The following is a 20,640-nucleotide window of genomic DNA, read 5'->3' on the forward strand; positions in this document are numbered from 1 at the left end:
TTTAATAGTAACAGATGTTCTTGTGACATTGGACAGTGTTTGGGCGGTATAGTGGGGGGGGGGGGGGGTTTGGGAAGAGAGGTTACTTCGAGACAGTAGCCTGATTGAATGATTTGGTGGACCCACCTGTCTGAAGTGATGTTTATGGAGAAATTGGTGAAGTCTGGGGGGAGGCCCGGAGGGGTAAATATCTTGTGGGGTGTAAGGGACATCTGGGACACTAATAATCCCAGGGGTCAGGGGAGCCAGTAGGAGTAGGGTCCTCACATCCCCCTGCATCATCGGAGGTGTTATCATCATCTATTGGGGTAGGTGATGGTGTGGGAGAGTGGTGTGGTGGTTGGGAGAGTGGTGTGGTGGTTGGGAGAGTGGTGTGGTGGTTGGGGGGGGGGGGAGAATCCTTAATGGAGAGGTAGCAAAGTCTCTTCTTTGGTGGCAGTGCGGGTGCAGGCATGTTTAGTGGTCTTTTCCTGATGCTGAGCATTAAATGACCAGTCTTGGGGTTCTTTGTTAAGAGTCTTTTGGGTAGGATCTGGTCGAAACAGTTCTGTGGGAGACAGATCCTTCGGAGCCGAGGGCTTCGGAGCCGGAAGTTTTTGGGGCGTCGACTCGGTAGCGGTTCTAGGCTTGAAAGTGTCTTTATGAGTTGGAACCGGTTGCTGTTTTTTCGGTTCAGAGGTCTTCGGTTTGGAAGTGTCGGGGCCTTTCGGCGGGCGTTTTTTTAGTCGGCTCAGAGGGTATTGTCGGTGCCGAGGAACTGGTGCTAGCCTTCGACGCAGAGTGCTTCGATGTGGGAGCAGCGGTCGGCGTGGACGAGGTCGATGACGCGATTTTCTTCGGTGCCGGATGTTCGGTACCGAGGGTAGGCTGACTCGAGCCAGTCGCTTATAGGCTTAGTAGGCTTCTTTACCGGGCCACAAGGCGGGGCATGGGAAGCAATGTCATGGCGTGCACCTGGGCCTGAAGGTGGAGGTGGTACCGAAGCCTTTTTGGATGGTTTCGAGGGGGTGGGTAGGTCGGGGTCGACATCTGTACTCACGGCCCTTTGAGCTGGAGTGATGTCTGACGTCGGAATAATCTGCTTCGGAGGCGCTGATGATGGCTTTCTCGACCCTGCTCAGGAACATAGACGCCCTCTTGGAAGATGTCGTCGGGGATCGAAGATGAAAAGCGCACCATTGTCCTTAGAGCTCTTCGGTTCCGGATGGTCTTTTTGGAGCAGAAGGAGCCACAAGCCGGACAGTCTCTGGCCTCGTGCTCCGGTGAGAGGCAGAGGTTGCACACCTCATGTAGGTTGGTGTGGGGAAACTTTGATCCACATCGAGGACACTTTAAATGGCGTCCTTTCCATGAGCCGGAGATGTGGCCCGGGTAGGCCCGAAGGCCTTTGTCGACGACCGGAATCGAAGACTTCGAAGTTGAAGAGTCGCGTGTGGCTGGAAACTCGATCGAAAACAATACCGTCGAGATGGGAAGGATTGCGCGTCAAAAGAGAAAACCGTTAACGGTTCCGAACTGGAACGCGAGAACACATCAGAGCCCGATGGCGGAAAAAAAACAATCTGAGGATGGAGCCGAAGCCCATGCGCACTATGATCCAAAGGAGGAGTCACATACCGCGTGACTTCCAAAGACTTTCCAAGACAAAAACAAGTGCAAACATCCAGGCCCAACACCAGATGGGGATCTATGCACAGTGTGTAATCTGCAGCTCATATGCCTCGAACAGAAACGGACTATTCCGGACCCAACCACTAGATTGCGGAATGATGCTTAGCATGTGAATCCAGAAAAGGATTCACGCTGCAAAACCTAGGGATCCAAGCAGAAGCAACGAGTCTCTATACCATCCGGAAGGGCAGTATCTGTGCTAAAAGACAGCAGATCACGGAGGATGGGGATTTTACCTCAAGCACTATCTTTAACAAGGGCACCAACAACCCATGGGTCATCCCCTTATGTAGTGCATGTAAACCCAAACACTGAATGTGCATCCCGTACCTCAGGTATTGCCTGCTAGGCGGGCATTTGCACAGCTCCTCCATGTGGTGTAGACACACTAGCCCCTCAGAGCAGTCATAGCAGGCCAAGGCAGAGAGAAAGCAGGTGGTCTTGCAGTGATCGCACTGTCGCTCATCATCAGGAAGCAGCTCAAAGGCCTCACGCTCCGCTTCAGTCACCCCTTTGTCCAGAAGGGCCTTACGTAGACGCCGCTCTTCCTGCACCATGATGAACATCTCCTTGTGCACTGCTGCAGCAAGGTTCAAGTCCAGTTTGTCAGGACACGCCGCCATCTTGCACACTAGCTCCTCATGGGAGAAAACACAGTATCGGCGAAGACGTCTGTAGTGTTCAATGCAGCGACGCCCAGCAGGCAGCTATGGGAGAAAAAAAACAGTATAAAAATGAACAAGAGCTCTGACTCAATTTTGTAGTATAGCACCATAGATAATTTGTTGAGTCTTGGTATGTTGATTGACAAATCGAAAGCAAAAGAGATTTATACACCTGTTTTATCAATCTTAATGCAGCTTTTGACCACGTAAACAAAGATTTACTCCGCTCTAAATTAGAGGTTAGGAATATTCCGGAGCATTAACTTTGGTCAATACAACCTGGGCAAGGGTGAACATAGGAACAAATTAATACTTGTCAGCTAAGATCTAAACCAACTTAGTTTTAAAGCACTTCCGTTCAATCTGTATATAGCAGGCTTGAGTCGTCAACTGGACACAGCCGAGTCCCCACCCGCCTGAACATGGCCCATGTAGCAGTTTTATGAGAATGGCATTGTGCTATTAAATCAAACAGGGTGGGGTGACAAGCACCCAAACGCCCTATCCATTTACTGTGATGAGCAGAACAGGCATATAAATTATGATAAAACAAAAAGCGGTGATCATCCATAGGCGAATGGCTAAATAAGGCAGCGCACATTAAAAACACTATACTAAAAAATACGGTAAATTATGCATATATTTAGGAGAACTGTTTGAAGAAGGATGTGGTTGGAAAACAACCAAAGATTAAAATCTAAGGCATTGTTTCACCTCTAGCACCGCGCTAGAATCTACAAAAAGCCCTCCACTCCTCCCAATACTCCGAACTACTAAAGCTAAATGATCTTCTAAATTGGCAAACGGTGCAGAAACTTACTCTGGGAAGCTCAGTCAATGTTTACAGACAGTTGTTTAAACTCCCTATGAATTCCTCACAATCACAAATAAGGTGGGAATTCAGCCTCATAGATCAACAAATCGCAATGAAAGCCACCTTCTTGAAATATTGCTACAAACTTAATGGAGCGGAAGCCACTCTTTGAAGGGAATATATCGGGACAGATATCACGGTTCATGGCATACACCCATGGCAGATCTATTTTGATCTGCGATGGAAGCACTTTCTGCCCGCTATCTGGACACACTCATCCAGAAGCCCTGCCACACTCAGTGCTGTTCCACAACCTTGACAAATACTCACCCAATCTGCAGTGCAGAAGTTGACGGCCTCAGCAAAGTTGTAACCTTGGTTGAAGCCACTGTGATAGGCCCGGGGAAAAGTGATCACAAACTCACCCGCACACTGATTCGTTCGGACAACCTGTTAAGGAAAAGGTTATTAGGAGCAACACAGTGAAGGAAAATGCTACTTACCAGTATGCATCTGTTCTTGGCATGTAGAGCTGCAGATCAACACACATAGCATAGATCGCCAGCCGGTGTTGGGCCCGGATGTTTGCACTTGTTTTTGTCCTGGAAAGTCTTTGGAAGTCACGAGGTCGGTGACTCCTCCTTTGGATCAGAGTGCGCATGGGCTTCGGCTCCATCCACAGATTGTTTTTCGCCAGCGGGGAAATGATGGAGCTTTGTAAGAAACAGGAAAGATGCCCATGTGTGCTGTATCTAAATAAGATAAAACTGGAACAGATAAAGGTAGCCAGGGAGGCGGGTGTAGATCTGCAGCTCTACATGCCAAGAACAGATGCATACTGGTAAGTAGCATTTTCCGTTCGAGGCATATGAGCTGCAGATCACACGCTTAGCATAGATTGTATAGCAGTACCCATCCTTAGCGGCGACCAGCAGTACCTGTTGCAGTAGTTTGAAATGGTGTTTTGAGTACAGCCTGGCCCACACTGGTTTGTGGTTTTGTTTGCACATCCACAGAATAGTGTTTTGTGAATGTGTGCGGTGTAGACCATGTAGATGCCCTGCAGATGTCATCTAAGGGAATGTTCCCTAAAAATGCCATTGAAGCCCCTATCTTTCGTGTTGAGTGGGCTTTAGGAGGAACAGATAAAAGTACGTTTTGCTTTGTGATCGCAAATTTGTATGCATTTAACAATCCATCTAGCTATCCCAGACTTCGATATGGGGTTGCCTTTGTGTGGTGGTGAAAATGACACAAAGTTGTTTGGTCTTACGAAAAGGTGGTGTTCTTTCAATGTAATAGAGCAATGCTCTTTTGACATCTAGGGTATGAAGAGGTCTTTCCGCGACTGTCTGTGGCTGCGAGAACAACACTGGCAACTCTACAGACTGATCGAGGTGGAAAGGAGAATGACTGTAGGGAGGAATTTTGGATTGGTTCTGAGAACAATCTTATTGTGATGAATTTGTAGGAAAGGTTCCTGAATAGTTAACGCTTGCAGTTCACTAACTCTCCTAAGAGAAGTGATTGCTACTAGGAAAGCAACTTTCCATGTTAGAAATTGGAGCTCACATAAATGCAGAGGTTCAAAGGGAGGCCCCATTAATCTTGTGAGAATGATGTTTAAATTCCACACAGGCGAGGGTGGTACTCTAGGTGGAATTATCCTTTTGAGGCCTTCCATAGAGGCTTTGATGGCAGGCACCCTGAAAAGTGATAGGTGTCGTCTATTTTGTAAATAGGCAGCAATGGCAGCGAGGGGCAGCCTAATCGATGCGTAGGCTAAATTGCACCTTTGGAGATGTAGTAGGTAACCTATGTGTTGATAGATACGTCTAGGGGATCGATGTTGTTGGTATGACAGTATATTACAAATCTTTTCCAATTGGCAGCATAGCAGGCTCTAGTGGTGGGGCGTCTAGCTTCCTTAATGACGTTCATGCATTCAGGGGGTAGATTAAGGTAACCAAATTGCAAGACCTCAGGAGCCAGATCGCAAGGTTGAGCTGAGCTGGGTCCGGGTGTCTGATCTCTCCACGGTTCTGGGTTAGGAGGCATGGGGAGAGGTGTAGTCTTTGGTGCGGAACTACAGACCGTTCCAGTAATGTGGTGTACCACGGTTGTCTGGCTCAATTAGAGCAACTAGGATGAGAGTCAGTGCACGTTGCTGTAGTTTGCGCACCACCATTGGAATGAGCAGGAGAGGAGGAAAAGCGTACGCAAATCTGCCTGACCAATTCATCCATTTCGCATTTCCTTTGGACAATGGGTGTGGATACCTGGCGGCGAAGCTTGGGCATTTGGCGTTTTCGTGGGTGGCGAAGAGGTCTATCTCTGGTTGCCCCCACATTTGAAAGAACGGCTGAAGAATTTGTGGATTAAGTTCCCACTCGTGAATCTGTTGCGTTTGACGGCTTAACAGATCTGCTATGGTGTTTTAGACTCCTGGGACATGTTGAGCTAGGAGAAAGATGTTCTGGGGTTATAGCCCATCTCCATATGCTCTGTGCCAGTTGAGAGCTGCAGAGAGTGTCCCGCCTTGTTTCTGTATGTAGTACATGGCTGTCCTTTGTGAGGACTAAGACAGATTTGCCGGATATTTGTTTTTGGAAAGCCTTTAAGGCTAGGAAAATGGCTAGTAGCTCCAGGTGGTTGATGTGGAGTAACTTTTGTTGAGGAGTCCACCTGCCTTGCATGGTGTGATGCAATAGGTGCCTCCCCAGCCGGAGAGCGACGCATCCGCTGTCATGACTATCTGTGGAACTGGCTCTAGGATTGGTCGCCCTTTGGAAAGGTTCTTGGTGTTCCACCACTGCAGAGAGCGATGGGTGCGACCGTCCACCAACACCAGATCTGTCAGCTGACCTTGAGCCTGGTTCTATTGGCGTGCTAAGCATTCCTGTAGGGGACACATGTGGAGTCTGGCATAAGGTACTATGAGTATGCAAAAGGCAATCATCCCTATTAGCTGCATGAACACTCTTGCTGGGAGAGTGTTGAGGCTGAAATTGGTTTACGAGAGCTTGCATGTTTGCTAACCTGGTGGGGTTGGGATAGGCCAATGCTTTTGAGGTGTCTATTGTGGCACCAAGGTATTGTTGTACGTGGAAAGGTTGTTGATGAGACTTTGGGTAGTTTAGTGTGAACCCCAAGTTGTGGAGTAGTTGGATAGTGGTGTGTGTGTGAGATGAACACACTGATTGTATGAGCTGGCTTTTATGAGCCAGTCGTCCAGATATGGGAAGACATGAATGTGGTGTCTTCTTAAGTGGGCTGCCACTACCGCTAGGCACTTGGTGAATACCCGTGGTGCTGTTGTGACTCCGAAAGGGAGTACTTTGAATTGATAGTGTTGGCTGCCAACAACAAACCTTCGATATTTCCTGTGAGCTGCGTTAATGGGAATATGGAAATAGGCGTCCTTGAGATCTAGAGTAGCAAGGAAGTCGCCTTGTGAAAGAAGAGGAAGGACCTGCTGAAGTGTAACCATGTGAAAGTGGTGTGATTGTATGTACAGGTTTAGAGGTCTGAGGTCTAGAATAGGCCTGAGAGCCGTCCTCCTTTGGTATGAGAAAATACAGGGAGTAAACTCCCTTGCTTTGTTGGTGCAGGGAAACTAGTTCTATTGCACCCTTTGTAGGAGGGAGATCACCTCCTGCTTTAGCAGAGCTAAGTGTTGAGGATATTGGGCGTTGTTTGGGTGGTTGTGTGGGGTGGGGGGGGTAGAAGTAAGTTCCAGACAGTAACCTGGTTGAACTATTTGTCGCACCCACCTGTCTGTGGTGATGTTGGTCCAGACAGGCAGGAGCTGTTGTATTCTTCCCCCGACTGGAGTGGAATGGTCTGGGGGAACTGGAGGGAAGTCATTGGGTAGGAGTGGAGGCAGAGCGGGTGTTGCCTCTGTAGCCTCCTCTCTGGTAACCTCTGGTAAATGTAGACTGGGCGGGAGCCTTGTAAGAGGTGGAGGGGTTGTCTGAGGAGTAGCCTCTGGGGGTGCCCTTGTAAGGTGAGCGACGAAAGGAACGTCTGGGAGCTTGCAGCTGCAAGGCTCCAATTGATTTAGCTGTGTCTGTGTCCTTTTTCATTTTTTCAAGGGTTGAATCTACATTTGGGCCAAATAGGTGCTCCTGATCAAAGGGCTGGTTGAGGATGGAGCTCTGAACTTCAGGTTTAAAACCAGAGATGTGCAGCCAGGCATGCCAATGCAAAAGGACACTCGTGTTTACTGCTCTGGAGGCGGTGTCTGCCACGTCAAGAGCGCAACAGATGGAGATGTTGGTGATAAGCTTACCCTCCTGTAAGAGTTCATTGGCCCCGTTTTTGTATTTATCTGGGAGGTGCTGCGTTATGGACTCAAGTTCATCATAATGTGCCCTATCATACCGGGCTAACAGCGCCTGATTGTTGGCGATGCGCCTTATCTTAGCCGCTTGTGAGGCTGTTCTTTTGCCAGAGGCGTCCAAGAGTTTAGACTCCTTGTCGGGTGGTGGAGCGGCACCTGATGTCTGCGAGTTGGCCCTTTTCCTAGCATAAGAAACTACCAGGGAGTCGAAGGATACTGGGCAGTGAATGTAGGCTGGGTCGTCGGGGGCAGCTTTATATTTTTTGTCGATCCTGGGGTTAATAACTCGAGCCCTAACAGGATCTTTAAAGACCTCAGGTGCATGCTTAATAACGCCTTCAAGAATAGGTAGTGTTGAGGTGGATCTTTGAGTGGTGTCAAATGTATCCATTAGGAAGTCCTGCTCTATGGGGTCTGTATGAAAGGCAACCCCGTGGTACTGTGCAGCTCTGTGGACAAGCTGATTAAAGCCCATGGTGTCCTCTGGAGGGGATGGCCTGGAGGGGTAGATGTCATCCTGTGGAACATTAGGGACATCTGGCGTGTTATAATCATCCCAGGGGTCTGGGGAAAAAGGTGAAATAGGATCCCCTAGTGGCACATCGTCCGGACCATCCCCCATGTCATCCAAGGTGTCATAGTCTACTGGTGTAGGAGATGGTGTAAGGGAACGGTGTGGTGGGGGAGGTGGAGGAGGTGGAGAAGGGAGTCTGAGAGGAGATGTAGCAATGTCCCTCATTTTAGGTGGTGGAGCCGGTGCAGGCGCCTCTAGTTGTCATTTTCTAGAACTCAGAGTCAATTGACCAGTTTTAGAATCCCTTATGAGAGTCTTTTGAGCAAGGTCTGGTATGAACAGCTCTTCTGCTGGAGGTTGGTCTTTCTGTGCCGAGTGTTTCGACTCCAAGGGCTTCTTCGGCACCGACTCTGTAGCGGTACTGTGTTTTGGTTTGGAACCGTACGTCTTTACAGTCTCTGTGGGCTGTGGAACTTGTTATTTTTTCGGTTCCGAGGCTTTCCGTGGCTCCAAATCCAAGCACTTTGGGAGTGGTTTTTTGTTCGGCTCTGAAAGTTTGACTAGTCAGTGCTTGTGGATTTTGGTGCCGTGTGCTTGCATGTGGAAGCAGCGGTCGGCACGGAGGAGGGCGGTTTCTTTTTCGTGCCGGTGATTGTGTTTCGGTACAGACGGCAGGCAGACTCGAGCCCGAGCTGCCTGAAGGCATAGTAAGTAGGCTTCTTTGCCGGGCACCAGGGCAGGGCAGGGCAGGGCATGGGAAGCAGTCTCTCGGTGTGCACCTGGGCCCGAAGGTGAAGGTGTGACCGAAGCCTTTTTCGATGGGGGGGGGTCGACGTACTTGCGACCCGCTGCGCCGGAGCGATCTCTTCGACACGTCGAGGCCTCTCTTGGAGGCCCTCTTGGAAGATGTCGTCTGGGATTGATGTCGACCAGCGAGCCATGGATTAGCGCACGCGTTGGTCCCGAATGGACTTCTTTGAGCGGAAAGAGACACAAGCTGACAAGTCTCTGGCCTCGGTGAAAGGCAGAGGTTGCACACGTCATGCAGATCGGTGTGGGGAAACTTCGACCCACATTGAGGACACGTCTTGAATGGCGTCCTTTCCATGAGCCAGAAGCCAAGGCCCAGGTAGGCCCGAAGGCCTTCGTCGACGATCGGAATCGAGGACTTCGATTTGGAGAGATGCAGGACGATTAAGGTTCGCGATCGAGACAATACCGTCGAAAGGGTGAAGGATTGCACGTCGAAAGTGGAATCGGTAACGGTTCCGAACTGGAGCGCGGAAAACACATCCGAGCCTGATGGCGGAAAAAAACACTGAGGATGGAGCAGATGCCCATGCGCACTATAGTCCAAAGGAGTCACCACCTGTCCTGTGACTTCCAAAGACTTTTCCAGGACAAAAACAAGTGCAAACATCCAGGCCCAACACCAGATGGCGATCTATGCTAAGTGTATGATCTGCAGCTCATAGGCCTCGAACACACAACTATGGGGGCGGGAAGGAGGCAACAAATAAGATATGTCTTGGTGAAAGGGACCAGCAAAGATTAATATAAAAAGGTCAGAGGGGCAGCCAAAGGGATAAATGACAATAACAATGGGGGATAGACAGAGGGTGATGGAACCAGGTATTAGCAACTGGTTAGCTCCAGCTTCAGTGTCAGGAGGCCCACACTGGGCACCAGGGAAAGTGGGAGCAGGCCAGCACTAGTGAATCGGGAAGGAAAGAGCCAGCAGTTTGGAAAAGAAGATGTGGGTATCGTGTAGATGGGAAGGATTGGCAAAAAGCAGAGGGTTGGGAAAGGGGAAGCAACTTCAAAGACTAGCAAAAGGGAAAAGGAAGATGGGAGAACTAAGTGGTAGCCTGTGAGCACACTAGGAATGGATGAGGAGGCCACAGTACAAATGGCAGACGGGAGGGACTAGCGCAGTGATGAGGAGTTAGCAGGGGAAGGTGACAAAACTTGAGTGGAGGCAAAGAAGGGAGCACTTACTGGCACTCCGTGAGCCATGAGGGTGTTCGGATTCATCAAGGTGACAAGTTGGTGCAGCAAGTCAGGCTGGCTCTCAAAGAGCTCTGGAGTCAGAGTCTTCATAACATCTTCCAGATGTTCAGCAGCAGATGAGGGCACCCCATACCAGGTCTTAGGCTCGCCCCTGAAAATACAGTGAATGGTAATGACAATTAATGCTTTCCGTGGGCAGCGTGTCTTCAGCTGTGTTTGTGTCAGGGAAGAGGAGGGCTCTCAGCATTATACTCACCAATGCAAATAGTTGATGGAGTAACTCCAGTGGTCCTCGATGTGCCAGCAGAACGCAGAGAAGACCATGCCCACGTACAGCCAGGGCACCTTCATGCCGGAGATGTCCGCATTGATGTGGCATAGCACAGACTGCTCCAGCACAGGCATAACATTCAAATTCCAGCCACTAAGGGCATAAGCCTGCAAGACCGCAATAGGTAGTAATATCAAACATACGAGAACAAACTTCCAAAAAGGTAAAAGGCCTTAAATAAAATACCACAATTGTGCAATTTGATATCAATTAAACAATTTGATTTAATTATCCTGCCATTTACTTGTTGGGTCTGTAAAAGGAGGCTATTTGTACAAGTAAAATGAGCCAGTTTGTCTGTAAGGTGCCCTTCTCAGTCACTGAGGGGTCTTACCGCTAAATGCCCCACAGCCTGAGCAGGACTTGGGAATGTGTCCAGACTTGTGGAGACAGACACATTTTGTTTGAGGTCTTCGAAAAGAACTTGTGTCTGCTATAGTGGCAGTGAAACTCAGGGCTCAGCCAGCAACAAACCAGCAGAATGTGTCTTCGTTCTACATCTGGGTGAGAGGAAGGTGGACGGGCTACAAATAGTCATGCAGCAGTTTTCAGTGCTAATGTCCATATACACTGCGGTGGCAACATGGACTACCAAAGGATCAAGCAAGTGAATCTACGAAAGATGTTTCACTGGAGAACATCCTGTCCAGTGAAACATCCATCCACAGCAGCAGACTCCTGCAGCGCGCACATTATCCCCACCATGAGACATCCTTCAGCAGCACTACAGCCTCCAGCAGTACAGGTAACATCCCCACTGAGACATCCTTCAGCAGCACTACAGCCTCCAGCAGTACAGGTAACATCCCCACTGAGACATCCTTCAGCAGCACTACAGCCTCCAGCAGTTCAGGTAACATCCCTACCTGAGACATCCTTCAGCAGCACTACAGCCTCCAGCAGTACAGGTAACATCCCCCCACCTGGAAGGCATCCTTCAGCAGCACTACAGCCTCCAGCAGCACACAACATTCCCACTGAGACATCCTTCAGCAGCACTACAGCCTCCAGCAGTTCAGGTAACATCCCTACCTGAGACATCCTTCAGCAGCACTACAGCCTCCAGCAGTACAGGTAACATCCCCACTGAGACATCCTTCAGCAGCACTACAGCTCCAGCAGCACAGGTAACATCCCCCCCACCTGGAAGGCATCCTTCAGCAGCACTACAGCCTCCAGCAGCACACAACATTCCCACTGAGACATCCTTCAGCAGCACTACAGCCTCCAGCAGTTCAGGTAACATCCCTACCTGAGACATCCTTCAGCAGCACTACAGCCTCCAGCAGTACAGGTAACATCCCCACTGAGACATCCTTCAGCAGCACTACAGCCTCCAGCAGTACAGGTAACATCCCCCCACCTGGAAGGCATCCTTCAGCAGCACTACAGCCTCCAGCAGCACACAACATTCCCACTGAGACATCCTTCAGCAGCACTACAGCCTCCAGCAGTTCAGGTAACATCCCTACCTGAGACATCCTTCAGCAGCACTACAGCCTCCAGCAGTACAGGTAACATCCCCACTGAGACATCCTTCAGCAGCACTACAGCCTCCAGCAGTACAGGTAACATCCCCACCTGGAAGGCATCCTTCAGCAGCACTGCAGCCTCCAGCAGCACACAACATTCCCACTGAGACATCCTTCAGCAGCACTACAGCCTCCAGCAGTACAGCCAACATCCCCACCAAGACATCCTTCAGCAGCACTACAGGCAGGGCCGGCTTTAGGGCGGTGCGACCGGTGCCACCGCACCGGGTGCTGGCTTCCTGGGGGCGCTGTGTTTGAAAGTTTATTGTGCTTTTGAAGCACCTGCTGCAGCATTTCTTTCCCCCGGCAATTACCAGGCCTCACAGAAATGTCAAGGTAACTCGTGTGATTAATTATCTTCCTGGAGAGAGATCAAAATTTCGTATAGATGAGATTTTGACTTAGGTGAAGTTAGCGCAGAGGGTTAATATGCCTGCTGCAAAGAACGTGTACCAAGTAGATTACAGAGTGCGCATGATGTAAACAGATCAGCAGATTACTGCTTTTAAAAGAGACATCCTTTTGTTACTCGCAATTTATAACTTAAAGTTCTAATATAGGATAGTGAGCTATTAACTTTCATCCTAGAACTGCATACACACTGCAAAGTATACATTATTAGAGCATTGATTAATGTTGCAAAAAGGGTTAATTTGGCTAGAAATCGATTCTTATTTTTAAAGAAAACTCCCAACTATGCGGTTTCTTTTTCGACTCTGAGTTTGTGCTTCTCCACACCAAGCACTCTTAAACTATACTGCCTACCATTATGGATGACATGTGACTCATACACTTTCAGTCCTTTGGCTTATGTAACATTTCCTATACACTGATTTACACACGTATGATTGATTGTCTGTGTAATGTGTGTGTGATGCAAAGTGCTCGGACACCCTACACTGGTATGAGTGGCGCTATACAACTAATTCAATGCATCTGAGAAGGTGTGGTTATGGAGACTTGGCCAATGTTAAAGGGTGCTAGTGAGAGAATCCGTGGTGAAGGTGTCATTGGGGGGCGCCAACAAACATTGTCGCACAGGGCGCCGCCAGCACGAAACTCGGCCCTGAGTACAGGTAACAACCCCACTGAGACATCCTCCAGCAGCACTGCAGCCTCCAGCAGCACAGGTAACATCCCCACAGACATCCTTCAGCAGCACTGCAGCCTCCAGCAGTACAGGTAACATCCCCACAGACATCCTTCAGCAGCACTGAAGGCTCCAGCAGTACAGGTAACATCCCCACAGACATCCTTCAGCAGCACTGCAGCCTCCAGCAGTACAGGTAACATCCCCACCTGAGGCATCCTTCAGCTGACATTCCGACACACAAGGGTATTATCTACACAGTCTGCAACTGTCCAATCATGATAATGTATTAATCTTTGATAACACTGTGGTTCTGCATGTCTTCACGTTAAAGACACGGCAGACTAAGTGCAAAGATAGCACCAAGGCACGCAACATTACGAGGTTCTACACAAGGTTACATGTTTATGAGGGAAGGAACTCGTGGTTAACTAGTCTAACTGATGCCTAAAAACAATGGGACCAGCCACTGACATACAGTAAGCTGTACAACATATGACCTTGTAATGCACTTATGATGCAAAAAGAGAAGGTAAAGTCTCCAGAAAGGGGCTGGTATGAGGATTAGAGTTCCTGAAATAATTGATAAGACCCTGTGGGGTTAGGGTGGAGGTTACTGGTGTCAGTACCTTATCCTAAGGCATATGACGCAATCTGCACTTGATGAGAAACTTGGGAGTCCATGTGTGGGGAGGGGCTCGGCTTTTCACATGGCGTTCGGACATCCCTTAGCGATATCTTCATGGAGTGCTTCCATGACGAAGGGCATTTAGGGGTTGCCTGCATGACACTTCATTCTAGTATTTCGGTTCTCACACAAACTACTGTGGATATGGAATGCCTTACACTCTGAAAGAGACCAAGTTCTACTCACCTCCTCTTCAGGCGACAACTTGCCCTTGCCCAGCACAGGGAATCCACTTCCAAAATCCTTTGAATGAATGTCGGCTCCATATTCCACAGTCACGTCCTCTTCAATGCTATTCATCAATCGCCAAAACTCCTTCTCCACCAAATCAGGCGGCACCAACTGCAGAGAGAGGCGGACAAGTGGTGCAAACATGAGGACTGCAGAGTAAAGAATGGGCAGCAACTGCCGAGCACAAAGGCAAAAGTACAGATTGAGTATAAACAGCAGAGTAGGAGCTGGGGTGGGGTTTGAATACACAAGTTATTTACCTGTAACTACAGTTATCGAAGCACTGGCATCTTTGAGGTTCATATGCTTCACGATTCCTCATCGCGAGGCTGGGAATGCTTGGCAGCCAGTGATACAATAGCAGCAAATATGTGGGTGTCTCTCTCCGCTCAGTACTGATGAAAGTCACGGTACAAAACATCAAACAATGGCCCACCTCAAATAGCCTAAACTCTGGCCACCGAGGAACAGTTCAACTGCCCTCAGAGGCCCAACTACCGTCAGAGACAACTGCTTCGATTTTCAGAGCCCCTCAAGAGTAAATTTGTGGTGCGTCACGAAGGAGAAGGAACCTTAAATTGATAAAGGTGCTCAGCTGACTCGAAACTCAGAAAATTGCCCTATCTGGGTGATTAAGATCTAGGGAAGCCATAAACTGCCCTACCTACAGCAGTTGCTACACATCCTGCAGCGTCACCGCTTTTAACACCTGCTCTTAGGTATCTGCCATGCTTTTTGAGCTCCTGAACAGATTCTCACTTTTAGAATATCCCTTTTCAAAAGACTAGATCCGGAGTACAGCAGTGAGCCACAGCACCAATAGGAGGCTCCATGTGAAACTACAGCGACTCTGCACCGCCGCAGACGTTGGATCAGAGGAGCCTTTAGGTGACTCGTTTCCCAATCTTTCTTCTTCTGCACCCTCAGACACAGCACTTCAACAACTGCAGCTGAGAGCACACAAACATCCAACCTGGAACTTGATCATACTGGGCACGAGTGAACTCCAAAGGCCAGAGAGGAGTCTACAGCCAACTAGCATATTCACCAGAAAAAGTGTTAAGTAAGAACAATTGTTACTTACCTGTAAACAGGTGGTTCTCCAGTATTGGTGTCTTTCATAGATTCACATGCTTGAATATTCCCCGTCGTCGGAGTGGGAGTCCCACGGTAAATAAAATAGCAATATATATAGTCATAATACCTAAATAATACCATAAATAGAGCTATGTAGGTGTAAAAACACCAAGAATGTACCTATATGAAATCGACATAGGGATACATGGAGAGAGAAAAAAAGACATTTGCAGTCTGTCATTATCTTGGTCCAAACTACAGCCAATCAGGCGTCAGCACCTCTCCAGAACCTTCTCCTCAGAGTTCCTGACCTCAGATTTTCACCAAAGTGTATGCATAGTTTATGAGGAGGAAAAAGCCTCTGAAGGGAGGAGGGAGGGTCGCATGTGAATCTATGAAAGACACCAATACTGGAGAACCACCTGTTTACAGGTAAGTAACAATTGTTCTTCTCCAGTATTGGAGTGTCTTTCATAGATTCACATGCTTGAATATGAATAGAAAGCAGTAACCATATTATTGTTTCCATAATGACATCAACGTGAGATCGCAATGATCATAACCTTCTTATAAAAACATCATATAGATACATATATCTGTTGACATACAGCATGTATATAAATGCAATGAATAATATTGAACAGTAAATGGAAACAATATGGAGGCGGGAGGAAGAGGCTCACCTTATTTAAAAAGATTGCGCAGCACTGCCTGTCCCACTGCAGCATCCTCCTCGCTTAAAGCCTCCAAGCAGTAGTGCTTAGTAAACGTGTGTCTGGTCGACCGCGTAGCTGCTCTGCAGATGTGTTGCAAAGATACTCCAGCAAATAAGGCGGTAGATGATGATACTGCCCTAGTGGAGTGTGCTCTCACTGAAGACTGCAGTGGTTTGTTTGCCTTTTGATGGCAGAAGACAATAGCCGTCGAAATCCAGCGCGCAATCGTCGGTTTAGTAACCTGACGTCCTTTATGACAGCGTCCATATGCTATAAAAAGCTGATCGGATTTTCGAAACGAAGCTGTCCTGCTGATGTAGAACTTCAAACATCGTTTTACATCCAAAGAATGCAACCTTTGCTCCGCAGGTGTCTGAGGATTAGCAAAGAAAGTCTTTAATATGACTAGCTCGTTAATATGAAAATCAGAAGGCACCTTGGGTAGGAATGATGGATTGGTACGCAACACTACAGCATCCGGTTTGAACTGCAGGAAAGGAGGTTTGATGGTAAAAGCATGGATGTCACTGACCCGACGTGAAGACGTTAGTGCCAGAAGTAGGGCCACCTTCCAAGTTAGATGTTTTAAGTCGGCCTTGTGAATGGGCTCGAAAGGTGGTCTCATCAATTGCGCTAACACAACGTTAAGATGCCACAAAGGAGGAGGACGCCGAACTGGCGGAAATTTTCGGAATAAGCCTTTAAAGAATTGGCGGATTATTCTTGAGCAACAAAGGGAATTTGAGCCATCCTGTCGGAAACGGGAAATCGCTGCTAGGAAAACCCGTAAAGTTGCATGGGATAGTCCGGAACTAGCCAAGTGCAAGAAGAAAGGTAGCAATTGGTGTGCCGTGGAATGTATTGGGTGGATTCCGTTAGAAGCACACCAGTGGCAGAATCTTTTCCATTTCAACTTGTACGTCTTGACTGTAGAGGGTGCTCTTGCCTGGGCCAAAATGTCCCTACAATCCTGCGGGATGTCTAGATGGGCGAACTCATGGTTTTCAGGTTCCATGCCGATAAACTCAGTGAGGAAGGATTCGGATGACAAATTCTCCCTTCGCTCATCGTGAGCAGATCTGTCCGAGACTGCAGGAGGATTGGTTGGCATTGGGACAGCAGGAGCAGTTCTGAGAACCATGCCTGTCGGGGCCAACGTGGGGCTATTAGAATCAGGTGGCAAGGTTGTCTCTTCATCTTCCAAAGGACCCGAGGTATGAGGGGAATTGGAGGAAAGGCGTACGCAAATAGATTGCACCAGTTCATCAAAAGGGCATTTCCCTGTGACCCTTTGTGGGGATGCCAGCTTGCATAATCTCGGCATTTTCGGTTCTCCGGCGTAGCAAAGAGATCCAGCCGTGGACGACCCCATTGTTGGAATATCCTCTCTAGAGTTGGTTGGTGTAATTCCCATTCGTGGGTCGATGAGGAGGACCTGCTCAGGGAATCCGCTAGGACATTGGATATTCCTGGTAGATGAACTGCTGTAATCATGATGCGATGACTGAGAGACCAGTCCCAAATTGATTGAGCTAACCTGGACAGACTCGGGGATTTCGTTCCGCCCTGTTTGTTCACATAGTGCATACAGGTTGTGTTGTCTGTCTGTATTAGCACTGATTCTCCTTGAATTAAGGGTAGAAATGATTATAGAGCCAGAAAAATGGCCATAAGCTCCAACCTGTTGATGTGCCAAGCTCTTTGATGTGTTGACCATCTTCCTTTTACAGAAAGATCTTCCAAATGAGCGCCCCATCCCTCTAATGAGGCGTCTGTCGTGATTGTCCTGTCCGGTGTCACCGACAGAAATGAAGTGCCTTCTGCTAAGTTGGCTGGAATTGTCCACCATTCGAGTGCTGACCTCATTTGATCTGTGACACATACCATGTCGTTGAAAGATCCAGACACTTGACACCATTGAGCATCCAGTGCTTCCTGGATAGGACGTGTCCTTAGCCTGCAGTGAGGAATCAAGGCAATGGACGATGATGCCATCCCCAGAAATGATTTCAACAGTCTTACAGAAACTGACTTTTTTGACCTGATCAAAGTCACCAGCCGTAATATCTTTTGTAGACGTTCCTGGGATAGAAACGCTTTGGCTGATACCGTTTCCAGAGTGGCTCCCAGAAAGTCCTTTTGTTGCGAAGGATGAAGCTGGGATTTCGCTGCATTTATGGAGAGACCTAATGAGCGAAACATCTCCTGGCATAGAAGCGTGTGTTGTCGTAGGCGAGCGCTTGACTGTGATTTTAGTAGACAGTCGTCTAGGTATGGAAATATTTGCACACCTTGGAGTCGCAGAAACGCTATCACTGGAGCTAGTATTTTTGTAAACACTCGAGGGGCCGAGCGCAGACCAAACGGTAACACTTTGAATTGGAAATCGTGTTGACCCACTCGAAAACGCAGGAACTTCCGATGACGTTGTAATATAGGGATATGAAAATAGGCATCCTGGAGATCTATCGTTGCCATGAAATCTCCCTGCGAGAGTAAACGCAAGATCTCTACTAGCGTCATCATACGAAAGGATTGGCTCTTTATATATTTTTTGAGCGCCCTCAGATCGAGGATGGGCCTCCATTCTCCGTTCTTCTTTGTGATAAGAACCGAGAATAAAATCCTTTCCCCCTTTGAGATATTGGTACCAACTCGATAGCTCCTTTTTGCCTTAGAAGTCGAACTTGATGTAAAAGTTCCTTGATGTGAGCTGGTGGTGGTCCGGTGGGTGGTGTGGGTGGTGTGGACGGAGGGAATTTCGTGAACTCTAAAGCGTGCCCCTTTTTCACAATGTCCAAAACCCAACGGTCCTTTGTAATTGAGGACCATTGGGAAAAGAACAGAGATTCGACCTCCAACTTTGCTTGTCTGGAAAGAGTCATTGTCTTTTTGACGCGTTTCCTCTGTATGAGGATTTCCCTCTATACGACTTGGAGGCCTGCTGTCGTGATGATTGTTGGTGCTGGCTATATGAATAGCGGTTCGATCCTTGATTATTGGGTCTATATTGATTATTTCCCCTTCGAAAATTTGAGGAGGTGCCGCGTCCGCGTGCACTACGAAAATTTTGTCTTTGAAAATGTAAATTTCCGAGAGATTTAGCCGTCTCAGTATCCTTCTTTATGGACTGGAGCGCTTCATCGACGTGATTTCCAAATAACGCCTCCCAGTCATAAGCCATGTTTAAAATCATGGACTGCACCTCCTGGGGAAAGGATGTCGATCGTAACCACCCCTGCCTGCGCAGAACAGCCGCTCCAGCAAGCTGACGGAAACCCGTGCATGCGATGTCCACTGCACAATCAATCATTTCCGCCGACGTAGCTTCTCCCTCTTGGAGCAACTTCATTGCTTCACCCTTAGATGGCTCCGGCAGTTCTTGAACCAAAGTCGAAATGTCAGCCCTCACTTGTCGGTCATAACAACCCAAAACGGCCAAGGCATTAGCCGCTCTAACCACTGTAGAGGCCATTGAAGAAAACTTACGCCCTATGGCATCCATTCTACGTCCGTCACGGTCCGGTGGTGCGGTGATAGTAGATGCAGGATTTTTCGCCCTACGTTGCGCTGCCTGCATAATGACGGACTCAGGTCTTGACTGACCTGTAAGGCATGCTGGGGTTCCTAGTGGCGCCTTATACTTCTTTTCTAATCGAGGCATCTGTGCTGGCAAGGTATTCGGTGTTATCAACTTCTTGCCTTCTTCCCAAATGAAATCCACAATGGGAATAGTATGCGTTTGTTTTAAAGGTTGACTCTTGAAATCATAAAGGAAACAATCTTCCTCTCTGCACTCCGTTGTCAGCCTAAAACGTTGTGCCGCCCTTTCCATTAGTTTGTGAAAAGTCGCTATGTCCACTGGAGGGGAGTCACCAGATACCACTTGAGAGGTGGATGGTGTTTGTGCTTGGTACTCGTCCCACTCCGCCATATTATCATCATCATTATCAACATCACCATCATCATCTGGAATTTCACCTTCTCTTTCCTGAGGGACCTCCTCCACGAACTCTTGATGAGGTAAAAACCTCGTTGAAGGCTGTCTTGGTGGTGCTGACGGCATCAGGGGTGAAGGATTTTCAATCGGCACCGGAGTTATATTTGTCGGAACCACAGGCGTTGACGGAACCCCAGGATGTTGCGGCGACAGAGGAAAACGTTGGTTATAATCGTCCAACATGCGTTGGAGATTAGCTATGAGTGACAATGGCAGAGTCGCCGTTGAATGATGCGCAGGAACCTGCTGCCTGTAAACTGGATCTTCATCCTCACTACTGTCATCCTGGCATTTAATTATTAAGTCAGATGGGCTTTGCGCCGTACTAAAAGAGTCAGGTAAACCTTCCTCGGACTCCTGTTCAGAATCTGTCGCAAATAATGGTGACGGAAGCTGCGACTCCTCTACAGGCATAATCTCGTCTTGCCTATCCAGGCCAGTACTAGGTGGCAATGGCATCAAGGGGACCACAGCGAAAGATGAAACCGGTGCTGAAGTCGCGGGAGGCAGCTGCTCTCTCAATGACTTTTGAGCAGATGATAATCTGCTCACCTTTATCCTTACTGATGAAATTGCCGTCGACGGCTGCATGGTATTCACCGAGGACGTTTTCGGAGAGGGCCTCGTCGACTGAGCTACCGTCGGTGGAACGGTGGTCGACGGAACTATCGTTGACGAAATTTGCGCCGACAAACCCATCGTCGACGGAGCCGTCGTCGACGGAGCAGACGAAGCCGTCGTCGACGGAGCGGTCGTCGACGAAGCCGTCGTCGACGAAGCCGTCGTCGACGACGAAGCCATCGTCGGAATCTTCTTCTTCTTCGTCGACAGAATAGCCGTCGACGAGTTCGACGACGAAGTCGATCTCACACCCTTCGTCGACGGCGAAGTCTTCGTCGACGGAACCTTTTCTTTCCTCGTCGACGACGATGTAATGGGTAATATAGAAGTCACCGACC

At 48.5% G+C, this 20,640-nt stretch overlaps 1 protein-coding gene across 4 annotated transcripts in view; it reads right to left on the minus strand.

The window, feature by feature from the left end:
- The window catches only part of KDM5C (lysine demethylase 5C), a 601,345-nt gene that overhangs the window by 321,676 nt on the left and 259,029 nt on the right, over positions 1–20,640 (minus strand). For all 4 annotated transcript variants that reach the window (XM_085629900.1, XM_085629899.1, XM_085629902.1 and 1 more), the window contains 5 exons: positions 13,844–13,999; positions 10,273–10,454; positions 10,005–10,167; positions 3,481–3,600; positions 2,002–2,378 (listed from right to left, as the gene is read on the minus strand). In XM_085629900.1, the coding sequence (XP_085486026.1) occupies positions 2,002–2,378; positions 3,481–3,600; positions 10,005–10,167; positions 10,273–10,454; positions 13,844–13,999 (998 nt within the window). The remainder of the gene's footprint in view (positions 1–2,001; positions 2,379–3,480; positions 3,601–10,004; positions 10,168–10,272; positions 10,455–13,843; positions 14,000–20,640) is intronic.

Source organism: Triturus cristatus, chromosome 10, assembly GCF_964204655.1.
Source record: "Triturus cristatus chromosome 10, aTriCri1.1, whole genome shotgun sequence".
Classification (NCBI taxonomy): Eukaryota; Metazoa; Chordata; class Amphibia; order Caudata; family Salamandridae; genus Triturus; species Triturus cristatus.